This window comes from Glycine soja, chromosome 11 (genome assembly GCF_004193775.1).
Source record: "Glycine soja cultivar W05 chromosome 11, ASM419377v2, whole genome shotgun sequence".
NCBI classification, from domain to species: Eukaryota; Viridiplantae; Streptophyta; class Magnoliopsida; order Fabales; family Fabaceae; genus Glycine; species Glycine soja.
This window is the reverse complement of record NC_041012.1, coordinates 14594095-14608908: the sequence shown is the minus strand read 5'-3', so window position 1 is coordinate 14608908 and position 14814 is coordinate 14594095. Positions and strand designations below refer to the sequence as shown.

General features: G+C 30.4%; 2 protein-coding genes across 2 annotated transcripts; both read right to left on the bottom strand.

Moving 5' to 3' along the window:
* Nucleotides 1–2015: 2015 nt before the first annotated feature.
* LOC114373977 lies at nt 2016–4282 on the bottom strand. The gene is made up of 4 exons (XM_028331556.1): nt 4132–4282; nt 3929–4024; nt 3373–3593; nt 2016–2597 (listed from the first exon to the last, which is right to left on the bottom strand). The coding sequence occupies exons 2-4, from the start codon at nt 4016–4018 to the stop codon at nt 2294–2296; spliced, it is 615 nt and encodes a 204-aa protein (XP_028187357.1). The 5' UTR covers nt 4019–4024; nt 4132–4282; the 3' UTR covers nt 2016–2293.
* Nucleotides 4283–13500: 9218 nt separating this feature from the next.
* LOC114373737 (transcription initiation factor TFIID subunit 7-like) lies at nt 13501–14578 on the bottom strand. Its single transcript, XM_028331258.1, has 4 exons — nt 14324–14578; nt 14128–14247; nt 13957–14026; nt 13501–13715 (listed from the first exon to the last, which is right to left on the bottom strand). Exons 1-4 carry the CDS (start codon nt 14576–14578, stop codon nt 13555–13557), a joined length of 606 nt encoding a protein of 201 aa, XP_028187059.1. The 3' UTR covers nt 13501–13554.
* Nucleotides 14579–14814: the final 236 nt, after the last annotated feature.

The following is a 14814-nucleotide window of genomic DNA, read 5'->3' as shown; positions in this document are numbered from 1 at the left end:
AATATTATGATGAAAAATGAATTTTTTTATTAAAATTCATTTAATTTGACAAATTTCCCCCAATATATAACTTGTGTGTTTTTTTTATAACTTTTTTTACAATATAATATTATAAAATAAAAACATTATAAAATATAAACTTGTACCAGCATAAGTACATAGAGATAAATAAGTAACTTTTTTCCTTATTTTCTTTCTTCGATGATCTTCTTTCTTCACTATCTAGTACTCGTCAATTTGAAGGGTGAGGTATTTACAAAAGATATTATGATACTAAAATAAGATCTCAATCGAAAACAATAAATCAATAAATGATAATATTAAATGATATAAACATTGTTTATTTCGATATTCTTGTAACTATTTATATATACCTTAATGGATTTTGAATCTATAGGCCCTCGTGTATCATTTAACCTTATTAGATAATGTACTTCTAATCATCGTAGGGGTTTTAAGTCATCCCTTAATATTATGTTATTAAGGTAATTATGTAAGGTATTGAAAGTATTTAGGTGTTCGACTTAGTTAAGTACCTTTAAATAAAAGGATCATCTTTTTGTGCAAGATGTTGAGAGTATTCAGGTGTTTGATCTAATCGAGTATCCAAATACCTTTGAAAGAAAGAAACATCTTGAAGATTTTGAGAATACGTAGGTGTTTGACCTAGTTGAACACCTGATTACCTTTTAAAAAAAAGACATCTTATTGTGTAAGATGTTAGGAGTATTTAAATATTCAACCTAACTAATTACTTAATTACTTCTAAAGAAAAATTATACTTTAATATTTTAAAGATGACAAAAAATATATTTAAATATTTGACCAAACCTGAATACCCATACACTATAAAACTTAATTACATTTTATGTGTTTAGCCCTCCAACATTGATGGTAACCATAGCGTTAAGAGTAAATCATTATTTGTATCTTGTAAGAATTGAAACAGTACCTAACTCATCGTAGGAATTGAAAATCTATCTATGACAATAACACTTTCTTAAAAAATGAAGACAATAACAATGTTTTTTTTTTTGCTGAATAAAAGACAATAACAATGTCGAGTGCGCAATAATAAACCCAAAAACGTCATATGCCAGCCTTCTTTCTCAAATTGTATATTGCCCATAAATTCATAATGCTATTAATACACTATCCCACAAACTGCTAGCATAGTCCGATGCTTATTTTTTTCTATCCTTTTTATCATTGTCATACACTTTAAGTTATGATAAAACTAACTTATAAACTAGTTGAAATCAGAAAGCACATAAGCTAAGAGTTCAAAAACTAAAAGTTAACTAATAAATATCAAATGATGTAACAAAATATTATATTGTGCACAGGATTTAGTTAACAAAACATAAAATTTTCTCTTTTAAGAATTAGATCTGTAAAATAAAAATCATGTGAGAAAACATATTAAATCATATAATTTTAGAAAAAATATAAAATAATTCATCAAATAATTGTAAAATTGATATAATTCAAAAAAATTATAACTTTAAGAAGCAATGTAATAATGATAATTGGTGAGTTAATTGTCAATGTAATAATAACAAAAAAAAATAAAATAAAATTTAAATTGAATAAAAGGATAAAATGAAATTTCAAATAAAATAATAAAGATAAAATTGAAAAGAAAAAAAAACAATAACTTATAAGCTAAATTATTTTCCATTACTACTCAAACAAAACGTATACTGGACAGTCTCATCTTATTTACAAGCTAGTCAAATCTCCTCAAAAGTCTTACCATATTTTATGTCTCTACCTCCTTTTAGCTAAAAACAAGTACGCATATCTGTACAAGAACAAAATTTGCACGGTATATTCTGGATTAAAGTTAATTTCAACATAATAACCGTAGTAAGCTATAAATAAATATATGTATGAAAATACTAGAATAGAATCTCCATCATAATTAATTAGCCTACAGAACTTATGTGATCCAGTGATTGTCGCAGTCAACCCCAGTCACCTTAAAACTACAAAAAAAAAAGGGGGCAAAAAGATCCACGCCATCACAAGGTAGCCCTGAAATAAATTTGTGTAAAATTCAAAGAATAAAATAAGAGACTTACTGACAAGGAATCCATTTTCTAAACAACTATGTTTTTTTTCTGCTTTTTTTTCCTGCAGTACTAGTGCTTAAGCACACAACAAATGTTCACCGAGAACAACCGTTAAAAATATATATATACATTCAATATTTCACGGAATTGTTGGGCATGATTAAAAGGGAACTACAGAAATACCAGATGCAACACTTATTTCTACTCTGCAGCACACTTCAGGCACTACCCTTCAGTCCTGAATCGGCATCATAATAAGCATCAGAGGAGGCTGCACCAAATTCACCCTTGTCACCATCTTCTTCTTCTCCAAAGAAATCCTCACGAGCATTGCCAGCTAACATAAGGGCAATCAACCAAAGGAGAGATGAATCAAGGGATAGAAAGGCGCCGCCTCCGAGGAGACCAGTTTTGGCTGTAGGGCATTCATAGCTGAGATTCTGGTGCACATTGCGTGTCAGGTGAATGTGTTCTGTGATTGTTGGCCATAACAGCATAGCTGCAGCTAATCCAGCGGTGAACCTAAGTGAAGACACCATTGCACAGAAGAAAAGTCATTTATAATAGACATGACAAACTTTTAGTACCCATACATGAGGTCCTAGGTTCAAACCTCAGTGTGACTATTGTGCACAAAAAAAAAACACTCATAGTCATCGCATTTTGAAGTAACATTAATCAAAAGTCAAAACCATATTACCTATGCTTTTTTTTCCAGGCAGTACAGGTTAGTTTCCAACATCAAGTGCAACTAATGATGCCATTATGATCCACAGTATAATCTTTTGCAAAGTTTTTTCATGGCTGTTTATGAAAAGAAGTTCGTCTATTACCATTCTACATTTATCATGTCCACAAAGTAGGTGTATTCTACTTGGACCAACACACAAGTATTTTGCATTTACATTGACCAAATGGATACCCATTTTTAAAAAAGCAAAATGCCTAGATGGTATATTGAATCACAGTAATCGAAGTAGGCAGAAAAATCCAAAAGCCAATATCTATGGCACACAAAAAAAAAGTATGTTAAAATATTACTGAGAATTGCTTATATAAATCAAAATAGCTAAACCCTTTCATAGTGGAGAATAAGATCCAGAAATTTAATAGTAGTATCAAACAACACCCCAAGAATCAACTCCTAGTACAATCAGTATATCTATCTTTGAATATTCCATTTCCATGAACAAGGGGAAAAACACTTAAAAAGAAGTATCACACGTTATAATTTAGTACCTGAAAATTTAGTCATGAAAATTGGTAAACAGAGTGCTTATAAGGTAACAGTACTTACAAAGAAATGTTGAAGAACACTGTGAAAGTGGTGTGCTTAAACAGAATCCCTTGTGGAATAGACTTTCCTTTGTAAGGGTAAAACAAAGACATATACCCAATCACAGTGGATGCAACAAGAAATGCTGTAGAAAGATACCCCAATGCAACAGTTGGATCGGCTGGGTACTTGCAGGTGACAGAGATACCATCCGAACCAGGCACGGGTGTTCCAGCCACAGGCTGTAACAAAACAACAAAATTATTTTTATGTCTGTGTATGTACACGCACGCACAAGGCTATATCTAAGTTTTGTCCTAACAATTTCCATACATAAAAAATTGATGAAGGCTTCATATTGCAGTATGTAACTGTAATTGTGGCTGCAATATTATTAATGTTGTATAAGTCTCCAGAACCCACAATCATGACCACAATCACCACATCAATTTTCTGCAATATGGTTTTGGTTCTCTACTTCTTTCCACAATCACAATTGCAATTTAAAACTTTGTGAATTTGCCATAGAATATACTATAGTTCAGAATTCAACATATTTGGGGCATCATTACATTACCTTCTTGTTTTCAGCAACAACTCCCAAAATGAAGGACACCACACCCAACAGTGACACGATCAAAGACATTTGTTTCACCGTGGCAGCCATAGTGCCCTGCAACAACCCCAATTATTCACATTCAGACAACAATAACAAACAAACAGAGGAATTAACAACAAACTCTTTTTTTCTTCATGCGAGAAACAAAGAAAACGACGTGCCTGATATGCGTAGAGGGAGATCTTTGAATGAATTCAAAGATTCGAAGCGTTAAGCGCAGAATTCAAGATCCCCCTTGCTTCCTCGTTGGTTTCGTTGGGGGAAGACACGCATAAATGGACGAGGATACGAGGAGCCAAATATTCGGTGCCATATTTTAGTCGTAAAAATTGTCACCTAAATAAGTCAACTCTTTGCTTTGTTGGCATAATATTAAAATCGCGTATTTGGATTAGATATTTGGCTACATTCATTCCTTTTTTTTTTTTTACTTTCCTTTGCCACAAGGTAATTTATTACCTATGTGTAAGAAAAAAAAACATCATAAATTAATTGTTATTTTTATTTTTTAACCTAACATTAGTTATACTTTTCTCACTTATATTTTTTAAAATATTAACCGTAAACAAAAATATATATAAATAAATTAATATTAATATAAGGTTAATTTTGTAAAAAAAAAATCATATGTTTATTATTTAATCCGTGTAAAATAACTTAAGACAATTATTATCGAAAAAAAACAAACTAAAACAATTATTATTTTGGTACTGGGTGAGTACAACTTTTTTTCAAAAAATGAGGTATTTTATTACAGCTGTTGATTAAGAATCATGAGTTGTTTGCTTTTAAATTTTTATTTATAATAATAAGTAATAAATATGGAAATTAATTACTCTTTTGAATCCATGGGTTTTAATTAATGGACGAATTTGGTCTACACAATTATAATCGTTCATATTTTTTATTCTCATAATTTCCTAAATATTTAAATTAGGATTTTACCCTATATTTCATCTAGTAATTCATGAGAATATAACAGTGGTGTGTTTGAATGTATGAAACTAATTTGTGGGAATTGATTAACAAAGAAAAGTGTTTTCATTTAAAAAAATAAAAAAAAGTTTTTTTATATTTATTTTATACATTAAGTTTTTTATTTAATTATTTATTTATCTTTTTTCTTTGTTGATCTATTCTTCTTTTTAGGGTTGTTTGTCAATCTATCCAAATCAATGTTATACCTTCAGTATATTATCGTTAATTGTTGACTTAGGGGCAGTTGTTTTTCTGGTAGATTTTTTTGTCCCAGAAATATAGAAGAGAAAAAAAAATAAGCTGGTGCTTGTTACAAAGTAATAAAATAGTTAATCTTAAATATATTTTTTATGAGAATAAATATCAATTTTACCTTCACATTCATCAATTGATAGCTAAAATTGAACTCATCTAGTTATGAGATATAAATTTGTTTCTTACTAATTGAATCAACTTTGAATGAGTAGTTTATTATAGTTTTTTTTTTCTGAATGAGGTAGTTTATTACAGCTGTTGATTAAGAATCATGCACTTTTTAAATTTTTTTTATTTATAATAATAAGTAATAAATATGGAAATTAATTACTCTTTTGAATCCCCGTGTTTTAATTAATGGATGTATTTGGTCTACACAATTATAATTGTTCATATTTGATTCTCATAATATCCTAAATATTAAAATTACGTTTTTACCCTATATTTCATATAGTAATTCATGAGAATATAACAGTGGTGTGTTTGAATGTATGAAACTAATTTGTGGGAATTGATTAACAAAGAAAAGTGTTTTTTTTATTTAAACAAAAAAAATTGCTATATTTATTTTATACATTAAGTTTTTATTTTATTTAGTTATTTATTTATCTTTTTTTTCTTTGTTAATCTATCCGAATCAATGTTATACACTTACCTTTAGTATATTATCGTTAATTGTTGAACAAAATATGTTTTTTTAATCGATCAGAAAGGAAATTAAAGTGTTGGACGAGATATGAGGCTAGGGATTTTAGTTTAATAATTAAGAAATTATAAAGAATAAATAGGAGCAATTAAAACCAAAGAGACGAAATCACACCTAAGCTACAATATAAAGCAATGTACTTTCCATTTGAATTCCACATTGAAGTAAATATAAGTCTCTTCCCCCGAGGTTAAATATTGGTAAAAAATATATCCAGCATTAATTATTTTATTACTATGTAACAAATGTGTGATTATTTTTTTCTCTATTGTATTCCTAGGACTAAAAAATCTAGCCTTGAAAGAAACGCAAGTGTTTAACACTCTCAGGTAAATTTGCTTCCCAAACCCAGGACCAAACTTTCTCACAAGAATTTTGAATATTTGGCTCGCGAGCTTAACAAGAATTTTCATTGATAGAATTTACATGCTCCCTTAAAGGACCTTCATCCAGCCAGTTATCGTACCAAAAGGAGACGTTACCTCTACCAATTCTGAATTTGAAACTATCTTTGATAAATGAAAGAGATTTATGAAGGGATGCCCAGATGTTTGAAGAGCCCCCTTGATAAGGAACATGCAAAAAGTGATTATCTTTCAAGTACTTTTAAGATAGCAGTCGAACCTAAAATTTATCCGCATCATTTGATGAGGGCCCAAATGTGCTTGCCGAGAAGGGCAATATTACTTGCCCTACACTTCATGATACCAAGCCCACCTTTACTCTCGGTAATAATATCATGTTCTACTCGAACTCAGAAAATCACTTTACTCAGAGGTCGATCCGTCAAGTAACCTACTCAGATACTAAATATCGGAGAGATTCAAATAAGATAAGAGGAAAATTTTATCTCTTAATCAAAAGATAAAGATACAAATCCTTATACCAAAAAGTATCTTTTATTAGAGGAAAGTAACCTACTCACATATTGACGTTTGCATACATTTGCATCTCTAATTTGAGCGTTGCAGTGTCTTTGCTGGTACCCCTACTGTCCATGAAGAGACTCACGAAAGAACACCACCATGAACAAATCTTGCCAAATTCAGTAAGAACATATCTCAACCAAGCAAATGAGAATGAGAGCTACCCGAAATGAAATTATGGACAACAAAGTTCACTTTTTGCAGACAGATTGAGGGAGCCAAATAAGCATCAAAGGCAACTTTAATCTCCACCCTCATACTTGTTGATATACTAATACTTATACCCGCGACCTACACTTGTGTATAAAGTTAATCAATCAATAAAAAATAATCAAAACAATTATGATAGATAAATTAAAAATACATTCTTAAATTTATAAAACATAACATTAAAAATATTCATACATAATATTAAAAACAAACAAACAAACATAACACTAGTTTATCCAAACTCAAGTCATAAATAATCATTACAAAAATAATCATCTAATATAATGATTCTTAAAGTTAATATTCCAATCACTCAATAAAAACTCTAATTAAACTTGGTCATCATGTTGTGACAATATTCCATAAGACCTATTAAAAAGAATATAATAAAATTAATTAGCTTATAATTATATAATATAAATTTAAAAAAAAAACAAATGAATAGGATATTTGACCCAATCATCAGAATCAACTTCTTCATATTTTACAAACACTTATCTCCCAAATCAATATATTTCTTTGGTCCCCTAATACTATTAGAAAGAAGACTAAGAATTAAACTATAAAAACAATAATTAAAACTACCAATAGCATAATTATTTTTTCACAAAAAATTATATATATAACATATATTATTTACTTAACTGACATATTATAATTATAATATATGTGTGTATGCGTGCATGGGTGTGTATGTGTGTTTGCGGATATTTTTGTGGGACCCATATGATTTAGCTAGACTTTATCATCCCTATTTAAGCCCACTTTTGAATTGATTAATTGTTACTTTCTTTTTATCAGAATTTATGGTATTTCTTACTTTAATTATTATATTAGAAATACTTCTCGTTAAAAGAAGAAGAAAAGAGAAATATTAATGAGAATGACAATTTAATTTTTTTTATAAATTTAAGATAAAATTATTACTATCAACTAAGTTAACCATTTTCCTTAATTTTAATGAATTAGATAATTGGATCTTGTATATATGAAGAAAAGAAATATATTTTAATAAGTTTAAATTAGTCAATAGTATTTTGTAAACCGTTCCTCTCTCAGTATTTTCTTCTCTACTATTAGAATCTCACATGAATTGCATGATCTCCTTTCTCCTGCATGTAAATCCTGCTAACAAGAAAATGCTTGGGAGTGGTGGTGCTGATGGAGGTAACTCATTTCTTGTGGATAATAATGCTTTATATATAGTTAATTTGGTAGTAAAAAATCAGGGTTTTAAATATCGGTTGAGGTCATGGCCACATTGCGGTTTTGTCACTTTGTTGGTTGATATTAGGACAAATCGTAGACAAATGTGGTTGATGCAGTCGTGAACCAACAAATTAATAAGTATTTATTCCTCTTGTTGTTGAGGAGGGGTACTACACTATCTTTTGTCTTCTAAAATACTCCCTTTAGTCTTAAATATATAAAAAAAGTTTTAAAATATAATTTTTTTAACTAACTATATCTTACTTTTGATAGGATAAGTTGGGAAAAAATACTTTTTAATTAAAATTGGTGTAATTAAATATGATTAACTAACTTTTTTTTAGTTAGTGTTACATGCTTCTTTTTTTTCTTATATTTAATAATGGAGGGAGTAGTCTTTAGTCTTTAAAATAATGAATTATATAAATAGTGCCTAAAGTATTGACATTTTAGTCTCTAATTTGATATATTTTACTAACATTGAGGGGACTAATTTGAAGAATTTTTCAATACTTAAAGACTAGCATGATTTCTAATACTCAAGAATTACTCATACAATTATTTTAGTTTGGTGGAGTCTTTACCGACTGTGTAAGAGAGTAGGACTCTAAGGATGAAATTGATGGATTATTTTGGTTAAAATTTATTAAAAATTTGACAATTATCATGAGTGAGATTCATTAAATAAGGAGAAGTTATGCATGATCTTCATTGAGTGTGTTAGAAAGACTGTACCAAATAGTGTCTTAGTGGCATTTCTTTTGTTTTAATGGGTGTGTGACCCTTGCTTTCAGCTATATACAGGGCCGCAGGCACCTTGTTAAAGCATGTCGGGTGATGTTAGGTGCACCTAACATTATTATTGATGCATCCAATATTTTAAATAAATGAGTAAAAATACCTTTCACTCAAGTTGATCCGTATGAGTCATACGGATCAATTTGATCTGTCTGTTTAAATTATATTTATGGATCAAGTTTATCCGTACAAATCATATGAATTAACCTCGAACTCGTGTACCTTTAATATAGGATAATTTTGAAATTAACAAAAAATGTTGGGTGCACAAACAATATAGCTGGTGCACCTAGCATCACCCAAGCATGCCGTGCTGTCCCTTCAATTAGGCCCGGAGTTCGGTGCCCAACACATTTGGTCTTAATTTTGATATGACTGCGGGTTTGCCTTTGAGTTTCATTGAAGTTTGACAAATTTAAGACCCTAGTGCAGCCCTATACTTCAATTCCACTGTGCTTGGAATCACTGAAAGGGGGAATTTATATGATATGATTTAGTAATTAAATCCAGTCAAAGCTAACTAGATTTGAGTGGAATCTTAGATATATGTAGAACTGAAATCAAAATATTTTAAAAAATCAAATATTCTTTTTAAACAACTTTGCAAAGGATTTTAGTTCAAAATCATGTTAATTACTATTTCAGAACTTTGCAAATATATTTTATTTAAAAATCAAATCAATTACTGTTTTGTAACTTTTCAGGAAAGATAGCATTTATTTAAATCAATTCCCAAATTTGTGGTTCCAAATATCCTTGCACTTGTAAATACTATATAGAATTATGCACTTGTAAATACTATATAGAATTATGAAATGAGGCAAGGTAACCTGTTGCTTTATTTGAAAAGTTGGAATCTGATTGATAAAGTTTGTATCTATAAGATGATGTTTCTGTGATTAAGGTTTTAGAATATGTAATTGCGTTTTAAAAAATAAAATTCAGGTCCACTTTGTTATGTTCTCCCCTGATATTTATATCATTTGGTTAAACAAGGTAGATGAGTTGCTGAAAGATTAGTGTGCCTACTGAATTGAACACTTTGTTGCAGTGTGTCAATAACAGCTGCCAACATACAGAAGTTTCTTTTCTATTTTTTAGGAGTTTGTTTCCTTTTGTCCACATTTCAGATTTTAGGAATTACAGATTCTTTTTTTAAATTTTAAATGTTGTTGTTATGCCTAAAATTAAGGGATGTAACTGACATGATTTATGCTCTTTATATAGAGCTGTTTTAATGAAATATTGTTAGCTTCCCTGAACATTAATATCTTTTTCTCTACTCTCTCATAAACCCCCAAAACAACAGAACACTGAATCAGTTGGGAGTTGTGGAACAAATGCATTATCAAGTTTCAAAGTCGTGTAAGGAAAAGATATAAGCTTAATCTTAGAAGAGTAGAGTGGTGATGGTTGCTATTATTATATTATAAATACCATATGAATGGGATTGTGATTGTGGTCTGCAGCCTGCCTAAACTATACTTTATTAAAAATTAGAACAGATATCAAAATAGTCTGACATGTTTAGTAAATAACCTTGTCCATTAAGCATGTGATCATGTTTAATTCTTGGTCTGTGCTTATGGAAAAACATATCTTCTACAGCCCTTGGACTAGTCCAATTGGAGCTGGTTTGAACCTGCAAGTGCCCACACTTCAGTATGTGATATCGTTTATTAGTGTATTTTTTGCTCTGGTGTTGTCATGACCCGAAGGTCACATGGTTTTACATTGCAATTTCATGAATTGTTTTTTTGGTCCATACTTTTTGTTCAGATCTCTGTGCTTGTATGGTCTATATGGGGTCATTGTAGCTTATATTCTCTAGGTAGGTAGTTGAAGAAATTTAGTGGTTTAGCTGGAGAAGACAAACCAGAGATTGGGCCTACGGAAAACCATTGTCATTGTTGTTCACATACAAATATAGTCAATTTATGAGTAGTGAGTAGGGCTTTGCTAGGTGCACTAGGCATATTGCTTAGCATCCAACATTAAAATAAAATTCTAAAAATATCCTTAAAGGTTTTTTATTTTTACAGATTACATGATCCATATGAGTTATACGGATTATGTAATCCGTATGAGTTAATCCGTATGACTCATATGGATCATGTGATCCATACTAGTTAACTTATACGGATTACGTGATCCGTAAATATATTTTTTTCAAAAATATTTTTTTAATTTATTAATAAATTAATTTTTTTAATAGTAAATATTTTTTATTTATAAAAATATACTGATTAAATAATTTGTATGAGTTATATCAAAATTGATTGTCACAATTTATTATTTAAATTTACATGCGCAATAAATATACATTAAAAAAATTAGTGTTATATATAACAACATTATTTATTTTATAATATAATTGGCCTATTAGCTTAATTGGTTATCGATAATCCTTTTATGGAAGGACAAAATGAGAAGATTATAAAATTATTGGGTATACTTGTAATTTCACTAGGTGTACATAGCAATGTCATAGTGAGTAATGTCATTTCTAAATTACTTTCTCCACATACACGCGTATTTTACGACTTCGTGTTTGGAACGTTATAAAGCAACATCCATTCCAAATCCACGTTAATGATGTTTTTACTTTAGATGAATGTGGAGAGAGAACAATGATCCCAGTTACAAGATTCATTTCAAACTTGCATGTAACGTAACTACATATTTTATTATTACCACACATTCTCAATTACGATCTCGATCGATCAAAAAATAGGCTATCAAAATTAGGGGTAGGTAAGTAGGTCGATCCGTCGCACGTAAGACCCATTTGCATAAGTTCGTATTGGCAACGAACCGGGTCAGTCCGCCCCACTTCTTACAAAACCAAATAAATTGGTCTGTCCCCGCCCCGCGGATCCCACGGGTCAAACGGGTCGGTCCGCGGGCTTAGTTTTAAAAAAAATCAATTTTAATAAAATACAATACAATCAAATTAAGTTCAATACAGATGTAAATAAAATCTCAATAATTAGTCAATTACATCAATAAAATAAATAATGTCTTAACAAGAGAAAGTCCAAGCAATAAATCTAAAATATGAAATTTAAACATTTCTAACAACAAATGATTCCATATTTGAAGTAGTTTGAGTTTTCTTCATCTCCACATTTAAGAGAGTACAACATCAATGAATCAGCCATAACAAAAATAGGATAAAAACAAATTCTAGAGAGAGAAGAGATGTACTTTGTGTGGTGGCGCGGTGGTGGGCCGAGGCTGTGTCGTTGTTGTGTATCGCGTGATTACGTGAGTGTGGATCGCGTTTTGTTTTCCTTGTAAGGGGAAAGAGTCGTATGACTTTGCGCACGTGCATGAGTACGTGGTGGAGAAAAACCATAAAAAGAAAAAGTGTTCTTGGCCTGCTACAATAATAATTGCTCAATATGATTTGAGTTATTTTTTATAATAAAAATATATTGAAATATCTTCAAAAATATTTATTTAACAATTATTTTTAGCTTAGATGATAAAAATTGATATTTTTATTATTTATGACTTGCAAATATGAAAATGATAGATTAAAAAAAGATTGAAAAAAAATCAAAAAGCAAGATTTTTAGCATGTTATCACTTATATTTTTTTATCTGAATCTTTTATTTCTATTATCTTTTATTTTTCTTATCTTATCCTTTTTTATCTTTATCATCTTTTAATTTAAATCTTATTTTTATCTTTAAATCTTTATCTTGACTAATATATTTCTTTATTTGTCATTTAAAAAAAATTAAATTGAAAAAGAAAAAATCAAACCTGATATAATTGGATCAAAATCACACAAATCAAACCTAATGCAGACTGCGGACAACCTGCGGACCCCGCGGGCCAAACCCACATAATCCACGAGTTAAGCGAGCGTGAACCAAAAAATATGATATAACCATAGACTATTTAAAAAAGATTGATCTGTAACCCGCGCACCAATCCATGAACCTGGACCCGTTTACGCACCTCTAATCAAAACTAGTTTGAGAATTATCTACCGCCACATATCAACCACTCATAACTAATTATTTAAATATTTATTTTATACTTTAACTATTAGTAACCGTTGGATATAAAGTAAGGATTAACCGTGGGTCTCTAAACAACCTCCATAAAGAGTCAATATCAAGAAACCAATCAAGTATCCAATTTCATATCCCTCATGCTGCCCTAGATAAGGAAAACAAACAAAATGGCTTTAGTTGAACACATGCTTACCCTTACTCATCCGGAGGAAATTAGGACCTCAAAGGTTAACTATCAAAAAGGTATACCACAAAACATTAGGCAAGAAAATGCACGATTTGTAAAAGATAGCAAGAAAATGCATAATTTGTAAAATATACAAGAACGGTGCATACAAATCACCTACAAAGGAAAACTACTGTAGGTGAGATTTTTAAGAGTGAATGGAATTCAGATTTAACTGCAAAAGTTATACTATACAGATTTTCATTTCATCATTGTGATATAAATATTCATTTGGTAGTGGATTTGGTCAGACTGAGTCATCAGATTCCTCAGAATCACTCCTGTCAAGTTCCCCTGCATTAGTAAGATTCTCTGGAGCATCATGTTTTGGTGCAGGCTTAGGTGCAGCTTTTTTATTGGCACCTCGGGCATTCTCATCCCCTTCCTCTTGCTCAGCTGCTTCCACATGTGAATCTCAGTCAAGGAAATAACCAAAGTTGAGTTATTTTCACTGATGCAAATAGAGACTCTAGTTTATCCCATGAACCCCATATGTCTATAAGTGAGGAAAGGAATAAGTAAAAGGGAAAGAAATAAGCAACAGCAACGATCACAATAACTACTAATTTTAAAGAGAACATAGATTTGTATTTAAGGATTGAAAATTTTGCTAAATTGCTATTTGACACAAACAAAGATGTAAGGATATCAAGATTGTCCGCTGTTCCTCCAGCCATGATTTTGAGAAGATCTTTCTCAACACGGGAGACAAGCTCAGGCTGAAAATTGGGAAAAATAATAAAAAAAGTTATTTATGAGAGCATGTATATATAGGCGGAGAGGCAAGTTAATGTCTATGTTATGTGAATGAAAAGTATACATTAAGATCAGGCTCCCTGCGAAATCTACGCTTGCGAGCATCTCTCATGGGTGGAGTGAGGCCATGTCTGTACTCAATAACATCTGGAGCAGCATCACCAGATTCCCTCACCATAATCATCTGTTAGTTGGATGCAGTAAGCAGTTATATGAATCAAAGAGTATGATTAAGAATGAATGAATTATTTGAATCTGACCTGGCCAATATCGGCAGTCTTAATCAAAGAGTTATCATCATAAGTCTTATTATAGGATTCAACAACGCAAGGAAGATCCAATAGAGAAGCTGCGAAGTGTTCATTCCCAATCATAAATGTACCACTTCTTCCATCCTCACTAAATGACAAATCTAGTGACTTGTCTTCTGATGAAGGAGCATTGTTTTCATTCAGAAGACACTCTATCCGCTCCGCCACATTGGGTGGAACTCGAAGTATGAATTGCTCCTCCATAACTATAACCATTAGGACATATTTGGAAACATTAAATTGCTAAATGATTTGATTTAGAAAACAGATAAATGATATGAACTGAAATGATTTAGAAATCAAATCACATGTTTTGTACCCATTATAAGAAATGGGATTCAAATGGATTTGGAAATTAATTATTATGTTTGAATTTATTAAAACAGAATTCATTTTATTATTTTTCATTTCTACCATTTTATGATTTTAATATAATATGA